Genomic DNA, 21,796 nt, shown 5'->3' on the forward strand with positions numbered 1-21,796 from the left:
AAAAAGCCTGGACTCAAAAGATGAAGCATTATGTTTGAGGAACAATCAGGAGGTCATTGTCCCAGGATCAAAAAGTACCTAGCATGGACTAAGAAAATGGAAGAGGGAGCTAGGTATGTGAAGCAGAGAATTTGATATTTGATCTGGAAAGTGATAGGGGACTTACGGCCAATATGGCTGAGAAGACAGGCACAGTTCTAAAGTCTCCTGGTCTTTCCCCCATCTATCACATGAAACAAACCTCTTAAAAGACATCCGACCCACAAAACCCAGAAAGAAAAGCCAGGAGAAAGAACATCTACCTCAGGGTTTGTCTCTGGCAGCAGCTTTGACCAAATTCGGGTGGGTAAATCTAGGCTCAGAGGGAGGATCAGTCCCGGATCAGCCAGATTAACAGCTGAATTGGAGCTGGGAGTCTGAGGACCCAAGAGCTGGACCTGCTGGATCAGCAGTGGGGCCCTGGTCGACAGGGGCTTGGATCGGCGGGGGAGCCAAGGTGCCGGTGTTGGTGCTATCCCCCTGGAGCTTGGGGACCGGGGGGGGGGGGGGGGGGGGGGGGGAAGAGAAGAGTTCTGGTGCAGGAGAGCTGCATACACCATCCTTGGGCTCCTCTGGTCTGAGGAACTCTGAGCCCACGCCTCCATTGCACTGAGGCCTCTTCCCAAACAAATGCAAACTACTTCTGCCTCAGGCCCAGGTGTGTGAGCAGAAGAACTAGCCCAGCTGAGGAATGACCTCAGGCCAGGGTAAAGCCCACCATTGATTGAAGGCAAAAGAATTCAATACCTCCAACCCCTCCCTTCAAGCAAGGGGAGAAGGCCTCTCAACCAAGGTCACAGACACCCCAGAGAGGGCAACCAGCACCTCCTACTGGCCAGCCAGAGAAACTGCACTCAGTAAAGCCTTTAGAGATCCCAAGCCCAGGTGAACCAGCCCCCCCCCCCCCCAACTCAAGGTCTTAGCAAAATGAAGAAGGGTCAGCGGAAAGGTGGATCCATAGAAAAATTCCTGGAAGGGAAAGACCCTAACTCAGAGAGACCTGGAACCTCTGAGGAGAATACAATCTGGTCTCCAGCACAGAAAGACTTCCTTGAAGAAATAAGAAAGGAGCTTAAAAATTTGGGAGAGACAATTAATACCTTGCAAAAAGAAAACAAAACCTTAGAAAGTACAATTGGACAAATACAAAAGGAGAATAAATCTCTCAGATCATCAATTGCACAATTACAAAATGAGAATAAATCTCTCAGATCCTCAAATGAGCAAATGCAAAAAGAAATTAATTCTTTCAAAACCTCAATTGGTCAAATGGAAAGCTCTTTCAAAAGTAGAATTGACCAACTGGAAAAGGAGTTGCAAAAGGTTAATGAAGAAAACACCTCCCCCCAAAAAAGAATGGAGTCTACAGAAACTAATGACTCCATGAGACAGCAAGAGTCAATTAAACAAAATCAAAAAATAAGAAAAAATAGAAGCAAATATAAAATACCTCATCAACAAAACCACTGACCTTGAGAACAGATCGAGGAGGGGCAACCTGAAAATTATAGGACTTCCTGAAAACACTGAAGAGAAAAAAAGCCTGGACTTAATATTACAGGATCTAGTGATGGAAAACTGCCTGGATATCATGGAATCAGAGGGCAAAGTAGTTATTGAAAGAGCACATCAATTCCCACCAGAAAAAGATCCTAAAATGAAAACACCAAAGAATGTTGTGGCGAAACTCCAGAACTATCAGATAAAAGATAAAATCCTGCAAGCAACCAGAAAACAACAATTTAAATATTAAGGAGTCTCAGTAAGGATCACGCAGGACCTGGCTGCATCAACATTAAGGGATCGAAGGGCCTGGAATGAGATATTTCGAAGAGCAAGGGATCTTGGAATGCAGTCAAGAATCTATGTTCCTGCAAAGCTGAGCCTTTTCTTCCAGGGAAAAAGATGGACATTTAACGAACTGGAAGAATTCCAAAAATTTCTGATGAAAAGACTAGAGCTAAACAGAAAATTTGAACATCAAACAGAAGGTTCAAGAGACACATGAAAAGGTAAAAAAAAAAAAAAAGGAGGGGGGGTGGTAAAAAAAAAAATGCAATCCAGTAAGTTGAAACTAGCTATATCCCAGCATGGGGGAAACAAAGATTCTCATAAATCTTGAGAATTGTAACTCTAACAGAGATAATACACCTAGCCAGAAATGATGGATATTCATGACCTATCCATGAGACTGCTATCTAAAGAAATGTAACTGGCTTTAACCCCACTTGGGAGAAAGACCCTAATAACTCTCATGGATTTTGACTCTATTCGATAGAATATACTGAATTAGAAGGGAAAGACACTCAGAATTTTCTATGACTTAGATAGAATGATCTAAACACTACCTCCCTAAAAAGGGGGGGACAGGAAAGAGACTGGAGAAGGGAGGGGATTGAATGGGGTAAATCTCATACTAAGAGGTACAAAAAACCTATGGTAATAGAGGGGAAGAAGGGAGCAGAGGAGGAAACACCTGAATCTTCTCATCAGACTTGGCTTAAAGTCAACCTACACATACTAAGTTAACCTATAAAACATCTAACCTTTCAAGTATTAAAAGGGGAAAAGGGGAGGGGGGGACGGAGAAAGGGAAGGGGAGTGGGGGGAAAAGGGGAAATAACAAAAGGAAGGGAAGGAAAAAGGGAAAGGGGAATGAAAGGGGATATAGGAGTGCAAACACACTGAAGGGGGTGGTATTCAGAAACAAAATACTGGGGAATATGGATAAAGGGGGGAAAGGGGGAAAATACAAACAGAGGGAAGATAGCACGGAGGGCAATAAAGAATTAGTAATCATAACCTTGAATGTGAATGGGATGAACTCTCCCTTAAAACGTAAGCAAATAGCAGAGTGGATTAAAAACCAGAATCCTACAATATGCTGCTTACAAGAAACTCATTTGAAGCAGAGAGATACATATAGAGTAAAGGTAAAAGGTTGGAGCAAAATATATTTTACTTCAGCTGAAGTAAGAAAAGCAGGGGTAGCAACCCTTATCTCAGACAAAGCAGCAGCAAAAATAGATAGCTTTAAAAGAGATAAGGAAGGAAACTTTATCCTCCTAAAAGGTACCATAGACAATAAAGTCATTTCAATATTGAATATATATGCACCCAGTGGGACAGCACCCAAATTCTTAGAGGAGAAGCTGAAAGAACTACTGGAAGACATAGACAACAAAACTCTAGTAGTGGGAGACCTCAACATCCTGCTATCAGATCTAGATAAATCGAATCATAAACAAGAAAGAAGTTAAGTAGGTAAATAGATTGTTAGAAAAATTAGATATGGTAGACTTATGGAGGAAACTGAATGGGGATAGAAAGGAATATACCTTTTTCTCTGCAGTACATGGAACTTATACAAAAATTGACCATGTACTAGGACATGAAAACCTAATGATCAACTGCAGAAAGGCAGAAATAGTGAATACATCTTTCTCAGATCACAATGCAATAAAAGTCATATGCAATACTGGGCCAAGGAGATATAGACCCAGAACAAATTGGAAACTGAATAACTTCATTTTAAAAAATGAGTGGACCAAAAAACAAATTACAGAAAGAATTAACCATTTTATCCTAGATAATGATAATAATGAAACAACATACCAAAACCTATGGGATTCATTCAAAGCAACTCTCAGAGGATATATTATAGCTCTAAATGCTTACATGAATAAATTGGAGAAAGAGGAAATCAATGAATTAAACATGCAACTAAAAAAATTAGAGAAAGAACAAATCAAAAATCCCCAATTAAATACCAAATTAGAAATTCTAAAAATTAAAGGAGAAATCAATAAAAGCAAAAGCAAAAAAACTATTGAATAAATAAAACCAAAAGTTAGTATTATGAAACAAACAATAAAACTGATAAACCTCTGGTCAATTTGATTAAAAAAAGAAAGAAGAAAACCAAATTGCTAGTATCATTAATGAAAAAGGTAAACTCACCACCAATGAGGAGAAAATTAAAGTACTAATTCGAAATTATTTTGCCCAACTCTATGCCAATAAATTTGACAATCTAAGTGAAATGGATGAATATTTACAAAATATAAGTTGCTCAGGCTAAATGAAGAAGAGATTAAATACCTAAACAACCCTATCTCAGAAAAAGAAATTCAACAAGCCATTATTGAACTCCCTAAAAAAATCTCCAGGGCCTGATGGATTCACAAGTGAATTCTACCAAACATTTAAGGAACAATTGGTTCCAATCCTATATAAGCTCTTTGGAAAAATAGGGAAAGACAGAACTCTGCCTAACTCTTTCTATGAAACCAATATGGTACTGTTACCTAAACCAGGGAGAGTTAAAACAGAGAAAGAAAATTATAGACCTATTTCCCTGATGAATATAGATCCAAAAATCTTAAATAAAATCTTAGCAAAATGATTACAACAAGTCATCACTAGGATAATACATTATGATCAAGTAGGATTTATTCCAGGAATGCAGGGTTGGTTCAATATTAGGAAAATTGTTAGTATACTCAATTATATCAACAACAAACCTATCAGAAATCATATGATCATATCAATAGATGCTGAAAAAGCTTTTGACAAAATACAGCGTCCATTATTAGAAATGTTAGCATCAGCAATGAGAGAAGAAAAAGAAATTGAAGGAATTAGAATTGGGAAGGAAGAGACAAAACTCTCGCTCTTTGCAGATGACATGATGGTCTACCTAGAGAATCCCAAGAAATCATCCAAAAAAACTACTGAAAACAATTAGCAATTTTAGCAAAGTTGCAGGTTATAAAACCCTCATAAATCCTCAACATTTCAATATATGTCTAGCAAGAAACAGCAGGAAGAGCTAGAAAGAGAAATCCCATTCAAAGTAACTTCAGACAATATAAAATATTTGGGAGTCTATTTGCCAAGACAGACTCAGAATATTTTGAAAACAATTATAAAACACTTCTCACACAAATTAAATTAGATTTAAATAACTGGGCAAATATCAACTGCTCATGGATAGGTAGAGCTAATATAATAAAAATGACAATTCTGCCAAAACTAAAGTCTGTTTAGTGCCCTACCAATCAAAATTCCAAAAAAATTACTTTAACGAGTTAGAAGTTATAAGTAAATTCATATGGAGAAATAAAAAGTCAAGAATTGACAGGAGCTTAATGAAAAAAAAGTGCAAAAGAAGGTGGCTTAGCCCTACCTGATCTAAAATTATATTATAAAGCATCAGTCATCAAAACTATTTGGTATTGGCTAAGAAATAAGAGTGGTGGACCAGTGCAATAGACTAGGTGTAAAAGCAGGAGATGATTATAGTAATCTGCTGTTTGATAAACCCAAAGAGTCTGGCCATTGGGATAAAAACTGCTGGGATAATTGGAAGTTAGTATGGAAGAAACTTAGATTAGACCAACACCTCACACCCTTTACCAAGATAAGATCCAAATGGTTACAAGACATAGACATAAAAAAAATACTATAAGCAAATTAGAAGATCAAGGACTAGTCTACCTGTCAGATCTATGGAAAGGGGAGCAGTTTATGACTAAGGAAGAGTTGGAGAACATCACCAAAAACCAATTAGATGATTTTGATTACATTAAATTAAAAAGCTTTTGCACAGATAAAACCAATGTAACCAAGATCAAAAGAAATGTAGTAAATTGGGAAACAATCTTTACAACTAATGATTCTGACAAAGGACTTATTTCTAAAATATGCAGAGAACTGAGTTATATTTTTAAAAGAAAAAGCCATTCCCCAATTGACAAATGGTCAAAGGATAAGCAAAGGCAATTTACAGATGAGATCAAAGTAATCCATAGCCATATGAAAAAATGCTCTAAATCATTAATTATTAGAGAAATGCAAAGTAAAGCTTCTCTGAGGTACCACCTCACACCTCTCAGATTGGCCAATATGACCAGGAAGGATAATGATCATTGTTGGAAGGGATGTGGGAAATCTGTGACACTATTACATTGTTGGTGGCTCTGTGAACTCATCCAACCCTTCTGGAGAGCTATTTGGAACTATGCCCAAAGGGCAACAAAAATGTGCATATCCTTTGACCCAGCAATACCACTACTGGGTCTATACCCTGAAGAGATGAGGAAAAAGGGTAAAAACATTACTTGTACAAAAATATTTATAGCAGCCCTGTTTGTGGTGGCAAAGAATTGGAAATCCAGTAAATGTCCTTCAATTGGGGAATGGCTTATCAAACTGTGGTATATGTATGTCATGGAACACTATTGTTCTATTAGAAACCAGGAGGGATGGGATTTCAGGGAAGCCTGGAGGGATTTGCATGAACTGATGCTGAGTGAGATGAACAGAACCAGAAAAACACTGTACACCCTAACAGCAACATGGGAGTGATGTTCAACCTTGAAGGACTTGCTCATTCCATCAGTGCAACAATTGGGAACAATTTTGGGCTGTCTGCAAAGGAGAGTGCCATCTGTATCCAGATAAGGAGCTGTGGAGTTTGAACAAAGTGCAAGGACTATTCCCTTTAATTTAGAAAAAAACAGATATCTTATTGTCTGATCTTGTTACCTCTTAGACTTCTCTTCCCTAAGAATATGATTTCTCTCTCATCACATCCAATTTGGATCAAGGTACAACATGGAAACAAAGTAGAGACTGACAGAGTGCTTTCCGTGGGGGGGAGGGAAGCAAGATTGGGGGGAAAATTGTAAAACTCAAATAATATCTTTAATAAAAATAAATTTTAAAAAAGAAGAAAGTGATAGGGAGGCCCTGGAGTTTACTGAGAAGAGGAATAACATGCTCACAACTTCACATTAGAACTCAATAGAGGATAGAGTGGAGACACTGGAGGCAAGTCAGCCCAGTAGCAGGCTAGCGCCAGTGGTCCAGGTGTCAGGAGATGAGGGCCTGTACCAGAATAGCAGCTTTGTCAGAAGAGAGGGGATTTCCCCTCATTGCCTTGGTAATATATTGTCTTAGCCCACTGCCCATTATAATCTCTCCACTCAAGAGACTCACTCAATTTGTAAACCTCAATCTCCTCCACACTGCCCTCTTCCCCCATGCTCAATGCATCACAATAACTGGGACCACTGAAACTTTTAAACAAACATACAGAAGAAAACAGAAGGAAATTCAGAAAAAGTACAGAAAAGCAAGATTTAGAAATTAATGGGTGAAATTTTATGGGCTTTTAAAAATAACAAAGTAGTATGAAATAGAGACATAAAGTTTTATATATCATCCCCTTTTTGTTCTGCCATATATATGGAAATTCTTTTTCAGAGTGTTCAATTTAAAACTTAAAAAGAAAAAAGGAAATGATTCTTCAAGATTAAACAAATTCTACAGTCATTTGAAGTTTCAGAGACAGAACCAAGGTATCAGAGAAAAGGTAGGGATTTGCCTGAATTTTCCCAAATTCTCCTCCAAACAACTTTAAATAATGCCTCAAAATGAATTCTGTAGCAACAGAACCCAAGCAAGGTTGGGGTGAAATAATTTTCCAGGGGTGGCTAGGTGGCACAGTTGATACAGCACTGGCCCAGGAGTCAGGAGTATCTGAGTTCAAATCCAGCCTCAGACACTTAATATTACCTAGCTGTGTGGCCTTGGGCAAACCACTTAACCCCATTTTCCCCTGCAAAAAAAAAAAAAAAAGAAAAAGAAAAAGAAAAAGAAAAAAAAGAAACAATTTTCTAGTCCAAGAAAAGACAGCAGGAAAGACGTCACAGCAGAATGATAATGTTACACAGACTGTGGCCTGGAACACCAGAAGCAAGCCATGGGTGCAACTGAATCAAGTGCTCCAGTGGCAGTTTCAGGACCTCTCAGTCAACAGAAGGTAAGGTGGTTAGAGAACTGGTCAGAAGAAAAATACAGAGTTTCCTTTGCTGGCATGGGTGCAGGAGTCTGTTGCATTGCTCATATGTAGATCCAGGTTGCTGTCATCAACTGCATCAAGGGCAAGAAGCACCAGCAGCCCAAATTCTGCTGCAGCAGGAAAGCCTGATCACAGTTCCAGTGAAGAAAGGAATACTTGTGGATATTCACAGATAAGAACACAGGTCAGCAGAGTAGTAAACATATTTCTCCTCAGGTCATGCTACCTGAGAAGAAAAACTTACAGACCTCCACAAATGACTGAAAAACAATTGCATTAAAAAACAGAAGCTTGGAACATTTACCTCTCCACCTCAAGAGCAGAGCTAAAGTCAAGAAACAGACGGAAAAATGAGCAAACAACAAAAAGAATCTGATGATAGATTTGTGACAGAGAAAATCAAAAAATATAGTCAAAACTGCTACATCCAAAACCTCAAAGGAAAATAAATGTAAATTGCTCTCAAGTCATAGAAGAGTTCAAAAATCAAATAAGAAATGGAGGAAAAAGTGGGAAAGAAATTAAATAAAAACATGAAAAAGAAGTCATCATTTTGCTAAAGGAGAAAAGAAAACTTAAAAGAAATTAACACTTAAAAAACAGAATAGATCAAATGGTAAAAGCAATGCAAAAATCCACTGAAGAGAAGAATGCCTTAAAAAGCAGAATTGAGGGATGGCTAGGTGGCGCAATGAATACAGCACCAGCCCTGGAGTCAGGAGTACCTGAGTTCAAATCTGGCCTCAGACACTTAATAATTACCTAGTTGTGTGGCCTTGGGCAAGCCACTTAACCCCATTGCCTTGCAAAAAAAAAAATCCCCCCCCCCCAAAAAAAGCAGAATTGGCCAAATGGAAAAAGCTACTCAAAAGTTCACCGAAGAAAAGATTCACTTAAAAAGTAGAACTGGCCAAATGAAAAAGGAGGTACAAAAGCTCAATGAAGAAAATAATTCCTTAAAAGTTAGAATTGGGAAAGTGGAAGCTGATGACGCCATTAGACATCATAAAAAGAACAAAACAAAATCAAAAGAATGAAAAAAAAGAAGAAAATTGAATTATCTCATTGGAAAAAACAACTGATAGGGAAAATACATCAACGAGAGATACTTTTAAAATTACTCAACTACCTGAAAGAATGATCAAAGAGAACATATTGTGAAATACTGTCAATAACCAGAACGAAACAATTCAAATTATCACGGAGCCACAGTCAGGATAACACATGATTTAGCAGTTTCTATATGAAAAGAATGAAGAACTTGGAATATATATTCCGAAGGGCAAAGGAAGAAGGATTACAAGCAAGAATCATTTACCTACAAAACAGTATAATCTTTTTTTTTGGGGGGGTGGAGAAATCGATATTTAATGAATTTCTGATTTAAAAAATCAAGAGGTGAATAAAAAAATCTGACTTTTAAATACAAGAGTCAAGAGAAATATAAAAAGGTAAACAGTAAAGAAAAACCATAAGGAATTCTGTAAGATTAAACTGTTTACATTCCTATATAAGAATATGTTATTTATAATACTAAGAACTTTCTCATTAAGGCAGTTAGAAAGAGAATGCATAGACAAAAGACATGGATGTGAGGAATCACTCCACACCTATCAGAAAAGGCAAATGAAAAATGTTGGAGGGGATATGGGAAAATTGAGATACTAAGCACCGTTATGAACTGATCAGACATTTTGGAGAGCAATTTGGAACTATGTTAAAAGATCTATAAAAATATATATAAAAATCCAGCAGTACCACTAATAGGTCTGTATCCCAAAGAGATTTTTTTAAAAAAAGGAAAAGAATCTATTTGTACAAAAATATTTTTAGTAGCTCTTTTTATATGGGCACAGAATTGGAAATTAATGGTATGCTCATCAATTGGGGAATGGCTGAACAAGTTGTGGTAGAGTTTGAAAAAGCTGGTAAGGTCTACATGAACTAATTCAAAATGAAGTGAACCCAGAACACAGTAACAGCAATATTTTATGATTACCACCTAGGAAAGAATTAGCTATTCTCAAGACAATGCCAAAGGACTTTTGATGAAAAATATCCCTTTCAAGAGAAAGAACTGATAATAGTCTGAATGCAGACTGAAACATATTTTTTTTTAAACGTATTTTTCTTGTGGTCCCCCCACCCTTTGGTCTATGTGTTCTTTTATAATATGACCAATATGGAAATGTTTTGCATGACTGCATATGTATAATATATAAAATTGCTTGCATCCTCAATATGGGGGGGGGGGGAGAAAAGCAAGGGAGGAAGAAAATTTGGAACTCAAAATTTTAAAAAGCAAAAATTAATGTGACAGCTAGGTGCATTAGTTACCTAGCTGTGTGACCTTGGACAAGTCACTTAACCCCATTGCCTTAAAAACAAAAAACAAAAATTAAAAAATTGTTTTTAAATGTAATTTGGGAAAAAATAAAAAAAAAATTTTCTTTTAAAGAAAGGTTTCCTTCTTCACGGTTCTTACAAATCTTGCTTCCCAAAATGTCTCGTGTTGCAAATATATCAATTTGAACATTTCTCTCTAAAGCAAAACAATGATTGGATTTAGAATTATGAACAAGTAATAAAAACTATTTCCAGCAGACTTATGCCTACAATATAGTATTAACATTCTTTTTTACCTTTGACAACATGTTCCCCATCCCACCCTTCCTTTAAAAGTCTTTCTGAGGGTATCACCATTTCCTCAGTTACTCAAGTATGAATTCTCAGAATTTTTACCCCCCCTCCTTTAAACTCTATCCTACAATCATATTCTTTCAGTTGCCTGGTCATACTGATTTTGCTTCCACATCATCTCTTACATCTATCCCATATTCAACCCTCTAAAGACTCAGAACTTTCTCACCTCTAATTTGTATTAATAGCTACTTAACTTGGGGCAGCCAGGTGGTACGTGGATAGAGTACCGGCCCTGGAGTCAGGAGTCCCTGAGTTCAAATCTGGTCTCAGACACTTAATAATTACCTAGCTGTGTGGCGTTAGGCAAACCACTTAACCCTACTGTCTTGAGAAAAAAACCCAAAAACCTAAAAAAAAATAGCTACTTAACTGTTCTTTCTGCCTCTGAACTTTCCATTTTCCAAGTCAGCACTGACACAACTTCCTAACTAACCTTCATAAGGCAAAGTTCTGACTATGGTAACTCCCTGCTCAAAAAATTTAGAGGTTATCTATTTTATTTAAGATAAAATGCAAATTCCATAACTTGGTACCCAAGGTTCTTAATAATCTAGCTCCACTCTATGTCAATAGATTTAATTCATGATTTCCCTTAACACAGTCCATGTTCTAGACAAATTGAATTGATATGTTCAATATCCCATCACATAGGAAATGTAGCTAATAAATTTCCTCTCCCTCCTCAAATACTTCAGAGAAGTCTATAACATTGCCTTGTACCCAGTTCTATATTCTAACTTACATTTTGTTTATTTATGTACAAATTGTACTACTTCTCCTCAGTAGGATTTAAGTCTAGGAGGGCAGGGACTGTTGTGTTTTTGTATCCTCAGTGCCTAACATAGTGCTTTGCACATACTAGGGACTTAACTGTTAATGCAATAAAATTGTGCTCTCTCTATAACTAGGAAATAGAATTCAGATTAGAAACACACTTCAATAATGGATCAAATCTTAATTTTTTTAAAAAAACTGAAATTTACAAATGTATATTTGAATGTTTTCATGCATACAGCTCAAGTTCTTTTTCTTCCAACTGTTCACAGATAAATATCTCCAACAAAATCTTATCAGTACAAATAACTCTTAATACTTTTTTTTAAACGTATTTTTCTTGTGGTTCCCCCCCCCTTTTGGTCTATGTGTTCTTTTATAATATGACCAATATGGAAATGTTTTGCATGACTGCATATGTATAATATATAAAATTGCTTGCATCCTCAATATGGGGGGGGGGGAAGCAAGGGAGGAAGAAAATTTGGAACTCAAAATTTTAAAAAGCAAAAATTAATGTGACAGCTAGGTGCATTAGTTACCTAGCTGGGTGACCTTGGACAAGTCACTTAACCCCATTGCCTTGCAAACAAAAAACAAAAAAGTGAATTATGTGTGTAAAGCCAACATTTCTTTTTGTTTTATTTTGTTTATGCAAAGCAATGGGGTTAAGTGATTTGCCCAAGGTCACCCAGCTAGGTAATTATTAAGTGTCTGAGGCTGGATTTTAACTCAAGTCCTCCTGACTACAGGGCCAGTGCTCTATCTACTATGTCACCGAGTTGCCCCAAGACAACATTTCTTATAAAAAAAAAATCTGGTCACAGGGCATCCTGGGCTTGAAATATGATGCTATGCTTTATATATTTTTGTTTTTTTTTAAAAAATGATAGTGTTGGGTCTTCCTACCTTGCTTAGGCAGGAAACAGGGACCAATCCTTCTGTATGGTCAGGGAGTTTAGAGCTTTTCTTTTCCTAATCTGGATCAGTCTGCCTCTCTTTAGACAACCTACCTAGTAGATGATCCTGTTGCCATCCCTTCCTCTTTCCCTCTCATCCTTCCCCTTTTGGGAGCTCATAACACATAATGGAAGACTAAATACAGACATATGTTCTGCTCAGTCCACTGAATCAGTCTTCCTGGCAGTTGAAATACCAGACATGTGCCCTCAGCCCTGACTTCATATTGATAATGTGAAAACTTTTTTATGAACTCCTATTCAAATTGAACAATTTGGAAAACACTACTCTAAGCCAAAAAAAGGAAGAACAAGATATGATTTTTATCTAAACAGTTAAGTAGAACCATAGATAGAGCCCTGGATCTGTAGTCAAGAAGACCTAAATTCAAATTTAACCACAGATGCTGATTAGTCACATGGTGTGTTTGCCTCAGATTCCTCAACAATAAAATGGGGGTGATAATTCATAGGCTGTTTTGAGGATCAAGTAATATAGAATCTTTAATGCACTTAGCACAGTGCCTAACAAATAGTAGTTATTTAATAAACTCATTTCTTCCTCATTCCTCCCCCTCAAAGATCTTCAAATTTCCTAGAAAGAACTGATGAAAATAAATAAAAACTGGGGTCAGCTAGGTGGCGTAGTGGATAGAGCACCGGCCCTGGAGTCAGGAGGACCTGAATTCAAATTTGACTTCAGACACTTAATAATTGCCTAGCTAGGGGGCAGCTAGGTGGCACAGTGGATAAAGCACTGGCCCTGGATTCAGGAGTACCTGGGTTCAAATCTGGTCTCAGACACTTAATAATTACCTAGCTTTGTGGCCTTGGGTAAGCCACTTAATCCCATTTGCCTTGCAAAAACCTAAAAAATAAAAAAAAATTGCCTAGCTGTGTGAGCTTGAACGAGTCACTTAACCCCATTGCCTTAAAATAAAAAAAAAAAGAAAAAAGAATCTGTAAATTAACATTCTTACCCCTGATTTCTGGGATCTTCCCATTGTGTAATACGTGTGTTGTGATTGACAAAATATACTCTGCCATTGTTGTCTGTTCTCTTCTCTAAAATAAAACAAAACAGAAAGTATTTTAGGACAGTTTTATATTTCCCCCTAAAATAATGATTTCATTTCTCAATTTTTTGCATCAGAGGTAAATTTAATAGACTTTGTTTCAAATGCTTATAAATACTACTTCCAAAACTGAGATAAGGTTATCATGAAAATTTATTTTTTCTGAAAGTTAATATTACAAAGTAAAAATGATTTATCTAGAAATAAATATCTTTAGAATCTTGAAGCACATTGCCAAAATGTAATATGTGGAGATAATCAAAGAGATAATGCATTTGATTCGCATCTGCTGCTACATACTATGATATAAAAAAATCTACTTATCTGTTTCTAATTAATTTACCATGTTCAAAACAAATTATCAATGGTACTGAAATATAAACCAAGAAGAAATAAAGCTAAGGAAAGAAACTATGGGTCAACATTAATATTTTTGATAGGGAAAAATTTCTAATCACATAATAGAAGTGATCATAAATGTTGTCTTATGTTTTCCTACATTCCAAATTTTGGAGTGTGTGTATTTTGTCCATTTTAGGTATAAGTAAGGTTAACTCCTTTCTCTCCTCTGAAAGCCATAAAAATATGTGTGCTCTACAGTATTTGTGGAACTCCTGCCTCTGCTAAGGTGTGGAGTTAAAGTGTCTTCTCACAACTCTTCTTTGAAGCCATGCTTGTTCATTATAATTGTGCAATTTGCCATTTAAAATTTTTTTGGTCACTTTTCAAATCAAAATGTTCTATCCATTGTGTCTTGTTTTCAAGAGCCTGATTATTCTGTATCAATTCTGCAGATCTTTCCATATTTTTCATTTTTCAAGTATTCATGTCATCCCTAAGGATAAATTTATTGTCCTTTAAGCTACTGATTGCAGTTGCTATATGAAGCTGCACTCTGCATTTACATTGGATTTCTGACTATTTTCACAGCTCTAAAATTCTATTTTTTTTTTAAGGTTTTTGCAAGTGACTTGACCAAGACCACACAGCTAGGCAATTATTAAGTGTCTGAGGCCAGATTTGAATTCAGGTACTCCTGACTCCAGGGCTGTTGCTCTATCTACTGTGCCACCTAGCTGCTCCCTAGCTCTAAAATTCTTAACAATGATCTGTATCATCTTGTTTCTATATATCCTTCAACTCCAGTTCCTGAATTGGGCTATCATACTAGGGTCAGATCTGTTTCTTGTTCAGTTTTTAGATGGGGTGGTTACCCCACTTGATCTTGCCTAGGGTCACTGGGCACCAGCTGACATCAACCACCTCAGGTTTAGCTCCCCTGCACATTTCTGGTTTACAGCACTGCATCTGCAAGGTCCTCAATGACAGCTCAGAACTGAATGCTAGGCCCTTAGAATCCTTGGACCAAGTATGTTTTGTTCAAACACTTGTGTTTCAGATTGATCAATACCATTATAGCTAGGTTCTATGGAATACTTAATGGATTTACAACCATAGGCTTTATGTGGTGGCCCTTCATTCTCACTAGGTCTAGATACTAAATACTTATAGATTCTACAAGTCTCCAGTTGACAGTCTCTGATCTCGCTGGTATGCAGAAGGTTTTTCTTAAGATTCCATTCCTTTATTGCATGTTGGCTTTTAGATGATTTTTTTGCAATGCTGGGAGGGAAGAAGTAATTAACTGTGGATTCCCCATTGGAATGGTACAACTATTTTGGGGGGAGGGATTCCCTGTAGAAGGATTATGGAATCTGGGCTGCTTGCCATACAACTAGAAATGCCAGAGAATACACTTTAAAAGTTGGAAAGTTTTTTTTTTAATGACAAAACACAATGTATCTAAATTTTTTTTTAAAAATTGTCCTTGGGGCAAATAGGTGATGCAGTGGATAGAGTACAGGCCCTGGTCAAATCCAGCCTTAATACTTGCTTACCTGGCTGAACTTGGGCAAGTCACTTAACTTCAATGTCTTGCAAGAAAAAAAACAAAAAATTGTCCTCCCTTCCTATCTAGTTATATATCTTATGTCCTTTTAGTCCAATAATCTTAAATTTATAACTGGGCTTAAATCATTTCGGGGAGAAAGTGGGAAGAAGGGTAACATTCATAGAGACACATATATACATACTTAAAAAATGTTTTTTAATTTATTTAAGACAATGGTTAGGTTAAGTGACATGCCCAAGGTCACACAGCAAGGCAATTATTAAGTGTCTGAGGCTGCATTTGAACTCAGGTACTCCTGACTCCACGGCAGATGCTCTATCCACTGCTCCACCTAGCTGCCCTTCAAAACATTTCTTAAAAAAATTTGGAGTTTCAAATTCTCTCCCTCCTACCACTCTCTCACCGAGGAGGCAAGCAAAATTATATCGATTATACATGTGAAATCAAGAAAAGAATATTTTCATATTAGCCATATCACAAAAAGCAAGAAAAATAAAGAAAGGGAAGAAACTATAATTCAGTTTCCTCTCAAAAGTTTATGGTTTTTTCCTCTAGAGGATAGTGCTTTTCATCATGAGAGCTTTAAAACTTTCTTAGATCATTGTACTGATAATATAATAAGCTAAGTATTTCACAGCTGATCACTACTGCAGTATTGTTTTAACCATGTAAATGCCTTACTGGTTGTGTTCATTTGACTTTATATCAGTTCATATAGGGCTTCCCATATTTTCCTGAAATTATACCCTCTCATCTTTTAAAAGCACTATTGTATTCTCTCTGAATCATATGCCACAATTTGTTCAGCCATTTCCTATGATGGATAACATCTCTACTCATTTTCAACTCTTTGCCACTACAAAAAAAAAAGTTGCTTTAAACATTTTTTTTTTGTACCTATAAGCCCTTTTCCTTTTCTATTTTTGGGACAAAGATCTAGTAAGTAAAATTGTTGGTCAGGCAAAGTTTTATGACCCATTGAGCTTGGTTTCAAATTAATCTCTCAAATGACTGAACCAGTTCACAACTCTATAAGTTCATTACTGTATCTATTTTTCCTCAATGCTTTTAGCATTTCTGATAGGTTTCAGAATTTTTTTAAATTGCATTTCTCCAATGAAGTGATTTAGAGCAATTTTAATATGATATTGATAACTTTGATTTCTTCATCTGAAAACTGCCTGTTCATACTCCTTGACAATTTATCAATAGGAGAATGGCTCTTACTAAGAATTTGACTCAATTCCCACTACATTTGAGAAAAGCAGCCTCTATCACAGAAACTTCTTGTAAAGATCTTTGATATTTGTTTTCCTGATTCCATTTAAATTAGGTTTATTTATGAATCTACTTTGTCTGAAATCACAATTGTTATCTCTGCTTTTTAGTTCAACTGAAACAAATTTTCCTCTATTTCCTCAATCTAACTCCTGAGTCCCTTTCAAGTATCTTTCAAACAAAATATCATTGGATTCTTTTTCTTTTCAATTCTTGTCTAGATTCTGCTGTTCGTCCATTTTTATAGATGAGCTTATCTGAATCACATATATAATTATGATTACTCTCTTAGATCATTGTACTGCTAATATAATAAGTTTCTTTTGTTTATCCCTCTTTTTTTATTCTATTCTTTCTCAAAAATCTGTTTTTGTTTCTGACCACTGCCTTCATCTGCCCTTTTTATAATCTATCTCCTCCCTTTTCACTTATCCCCTTCTTTTCCTGTTTCTGTGTTAGGTATGAGAGATTTCTATACCCAAATGAATGTGTGTGTGTGTGTGTGTGTGTGTGTGTGTGTGTGTGTGTTTGTGTGTACTTTTTTCTTCCCTCTTTGAAACAATGAAAGTTAGGGTTCAAGCATTAATGCTACTATGTCCCCTCATTTTCCCTTCCATTGTAAAAGTTCTTCCTTGAGTACCACTTTAATGTGAGATATTTTCTCCATTTTAATTCTCCTTTCCCCCTTCTCTGTTTTCTTTTTTGAATCATCCTAACATAACTCCTTTCTGTGGCTTCTATGTAGACTGCTTTTAATTATCCTACTGATGATAAAGTTCTTAGGTGTTGCATGTATTATCTTACCATATACGAATGTAAACTTTAATTTTATTGATTCTCTTATGATTACTCTTTCATGTTTACCTTTTTATGTTATTAAGATTTTTTTTTCAAGTCTTATGTTTAACCATTAGATTGCCTATTCAGTTCTGGTCTTTTCATCAGAACTTCTTGAAAGTTCTCTATTTCCTTAAATAATCATTTTTTTCCCCATGAAGAATTATACTCAGTTTTGCTGGGGTAGCTGATTCTTGAACGTAATCCTAGTTCCTTTGCCTTCTAAAATATATTCCAAACCTTTGGTTCCTTTAATATGGACACTGCTAAATCTTATGTGAGGACTGTGGTTCCACAGTATTTTAATTGTTTCTGTCTGGTTGCTTCAAGTGTTTTCTCCTTGACCTGGGGCCTCTGAATGTGGCTACTCATTCTGAGAGATTTCATTTTAGGATCTTTAAGGAGGTGGATTCTTTCAATTTCTATTGTACAATTTGGATATAAGATTACCAGTTTTTCTTTTATAATTTCCAGAAATATGATGTCTAACCTCTTTTTCTGATCATGGCTTTTAAGTAGTCAAATAATTCTTAAATTATCTCTCCTTGATATATTTTCCAGGTTAACTGTTTTCCAGTTGAGATATTTCATATTTTCTGTTATTTTTTTCTTTTGATTTTGCTTTATTATTCTTAATGGCTCATAGAGTCATTAGCTTCTACCTATCAAATTCCAATTTTTAAGGAATTATTTGACTCTCTGAGCTTTTTAATCTCTTTTTTTCATTTGGCCAATTCACTTTTTAAGGATTCCTTTTCTTCAATGAATTTTGTGCTTCTTTTACCATTAGACCAATCCTCTTTTTTAAGGTGTTATTTTTTTTTTAATATCTCTTTTAAGGTGCTGTTTTTTAAAAATAATTCTTTTTACCAAGTTGTTAATTCTTCTAGGAATTGATGTTGGACTTTGGGTCAATTAGTATTTCTCTTTCAAGTCTTGGATGTAGCTGTTTTCACACTGTTGTTTTCTTTTGAGTTTTTATCTTGGTCTTCCCTACCACCATAATTACTTTTTATAATCAAGGGTTTTTGGCTTTTTTTTTGTTTATTTGTTTGATTTTTCTCTTTTTTCCTGGCTTATTTTTTGACTCTGAACTTTATGTTTAAGTTCATCTCTATTCACCTTGGAGTGAAGGTATGTGGTAGTGCCTCAAAACTGAGGGTTTTTTTGTGATGCTGTTTTAGTTTTAGAGGGTTTGGCAGTGTTTCCAAGTTGGTATGATCCAGTGTGAGGTGTGATTACTATTTTCCTAATTTAGTGTTACCCAAAAAGGACCCTTGCTCCTTTGAAGCTACAAGTGCTAGCATTTTTTTTTTTTTGGCCTTGAAACTGTGCCCAGAGCCCTTGTTCTCTTGCAGGCACAACTGCTAGTCTCCTCTATGTCTTGGAATTGTGACCAGCTTCTTTTAGATGGTAAGTTCTCCTCACTGCCCTGGAACTATGACCAAGAACTGCATATGGGCAATAGAGTTGCCAATCAGCATCAACTACAACAAATGCCAGCAAAGGATTTCCTATAATCTTTTGCTGATTATTTATTGTTTACCATCTCTATGCTGAACGCCCCCAAATGTGTTTCTGCTGTTGTCCTAGTCATCCCAAAGCCTACTGCTTGGTGCTGCAAACATGGTCTATGATGGCCTCTATTCTTGTGTCAGAGACTTCTTCCACCAACCTCTAAAAGTTGTCTTAAGCTGCAAAAATATCTCACCCTGACCTTTTGTTGACTCTGCTACTCCAGAATGCTATTTAAGATGTTATTTTACAGTTATTTGGAGGGGTACATTGAGAGAATTTGGTTGGGTTGTTGCCTCTAATTTATGAGCTTCGTCCACCCTTCATTTTAACTTGCATTTTTTCCCTTTCCCTCATTCCTTTTGCTATTAATTTTTGGAAAGTGGTTTCATTTGAATTTTTCTTTTTGTAAAATGATAAGTCATTTTATTATACAAACTGAATTTCAGTTCAAAGAAACTACACCTTGTTTTTAACCATCCCTGTTTTATTAATTAGTTAGTACTTACAAATATGAGCACCTCTGTAACTTAGCTAAAAATATCTTAAGCTGATAAGTATTTTAAAGATAACAGAAGAGATCAAAATAACCATTTGGGAGGGAGTATGATAAAGTAGAAAGAGGGTTGTACTTGAAGTAGACAGAAACTTGAGTTTGAACTTCAAATAAGATATTGTGTGACTCTGAGTAAATCATCAACTGTCTAGTATTAGTTAGCCCATAATTTGTTATGAGGGGCAATTAAGATAATGTATGTTGAGTGCTTTGCAAATCTTAAAATGTAATGATAGTTAAAGCACTATAAAATTTGTATTTTCAAGAGTAGAGTCAAGATGGCAGAATAGAAGAAATCAATGCAATTCAATGTCTGTTCACAATTCCTCCAAACAGATCCATAAAATGCATCAGATCAAATCCCAGTGGAGAAATTCAACAAAAGAAATAGTCTTTTGTCTAGCCTAGTTCAACACAAGTGAACAGACAGAAAGTCTGAACATACTGAGGACCGGATAAAAGTAGGAACATCCAGCATGCAGAGAAAAGAGCCACTGGAATCTGAACATAGACTAAAGTACATTTTTTTTCTCTCTCTCACTATTCTTTAGGTTTCTCATCTTCTTGGGGCGGGGGGAGAAGGGTTTATGTTTACACATAACAAAATTATTGTAATATAAAATAAACCAAAAGAAAGATGTATCTGAGATGGTTGTTATGGAAACAAATGAATATAAAATTTATTTTTCATAACTAGGAGAAAGACAGGAAAAAGGCAGGATTCAAAAAGAATCAGACAAAAATGGATAAAAACTTAGTTGGCAGGAAAAAGGATCATAAAACACTTATGTATTATAATATTATATATTATTTATATATTATATATACCACTAAATAAATTGCTTCATCATAAGATAAAAAATATAAGCCTCATATCTCTCGCCACATTAAGCTATCCTTTACTCTCCTGTCAAGGGAATACAACAGAGGCATTCTTAGTAGAACACAAATGCTAAGGAAGGCTAAATTTTCTCAATCTGTGATTTTGTTTTTTATGATACTAACTCTATGGATGTCGATTGCAGAACAATTTTATGATTTTGAGGATGATCTTGGAGAGTTGCTATGTTTGAAAAATTCTATTACCTTGTAGTCTATTGATGATGAGCCATTCTAAACTGAAACAGAGCAGTCTTAACTGGGTCGACATGCCAGAGATCTAATATTTTAAGCAACAGCCCTAAAAGCAATTAAGCTCTATAATGTGATTTAGGAATAATACTTCATTGAAGGTCTCAGAATATTAATAAATAAAAATGCAGTAAATATAATAACAGTTAAAAAACTGTCCCTCTCATTTGCTTAACTAATCAGAAAGAATAAGAGGTCTGTGGGTATGATAAATTCTTCAACTACACTTGGCATAGTGTGATATCGGATCATTATACAATACCAACATAGAAAACAGTGAATTCAAAGATTAGCTCATTCTACAATACTTGAACAGAATGGTAGACAGAATCCCTCAAACTACTTAATTTCCTCCCACTTTTTTTAGCTAAGAACATAGCTGAATTTATATAAATGTGTATTTAAAAACATTATACTGAACGGTCCTATGATACAATGCCTAATTCTAAGACACAGAGGGGTTCTAACAGACATTGCTAGAACTACCACAGCAGTGTATAGTTCTTTAGAGCTATTCAAGTCATTAAGACTCACAAAATATCAAGCTATAAGGGACTTTAGTAATTTCCTAACAAATCTAAACTCATATAACATCTCAAGAAAGTGAGGCATAAGAAACTGAAGTGCCTTCACAAAAGTTGACAGTCACATAGTTCACACAGCAAAACCAAGGTATGTTAGTAGGAAACAAGCTTTCATTAAACTCTTACTATATGCCAGCTGCTGCACTAAGCACCAAAAATGCAAATACAAGCCAAAAAAAAAAACAAACCAATTCCTGCCCTCAAGGAACTTACATTCTAAGGAAGGAAGAAAAGCACCTAAAAGGAGCTATAAAGGGAGTGGAAGGGGATAGGGATGGGTACAGGTATGCTGGTGAGCTATCTGAAAAGGAATGAAGTTTGACTGGTCTGGGCCTTTAGCCAATTTAGAGGCCTCTGAAGGAATTCATCAGTGGGAGAAAGGTGTTGAAATGTTAGAGAGATGTTCCAGGGTGAGAATGCTTTAAGAATTAGAAGACAGACTGAGAGGTAAATTGGGAATTATGACCTACATCTTCACCTCAAAATTCACGGATCCTTCTATATTCCATACTATTTTAGCATTAGAACTATTTTATTTAGCTCCTATGCGATAGGTAAAAATTAC

The 21,796-nt window shown here is 35.9% G+C and overlaps 1 protein-coding gene across 8 annotated transcripts in view; it reads right to left on the reverse strand.

Moving 5' to 3' along the window:
* Positions 1-21,796, reverse strand: part of ITCH (itchy E3 ubiquitin protein ligase) — a 172,757-nt gene that overhangs the window by 35,772 nt on the left and 115,189 nt on the right. For all 8 annotated transcript variants that reach the window (XM_074212123.1, XM_074212124.1, XM_074212122.1 and 5 more), the window contains one exon: positions 13,323-13,407. In XM_074212123.1, coding sequence (XP_074068224.1) covers positions 13,323-13,407 — 85 coding nt within the window. The remainder of the gene's footprint in view (positions 1-13,322; positions 13,408-21,796) is intronic.

Source organism: Macrotis lagotis, chromosome 1, assembly GCF_037893015.1.
Source record: "Macrotis lagotis isolate mMagLag1 chromosome 1, bilby.v1.9.chrom.fasta, whole genome shotgun sequence".
NCBI classification, from domain to species: Eukaryota; Metazoa; Chordata; class Mammalia; order Peramelemorphia; family Peramelidae; genus Macrotis; species Macrotis lagotis.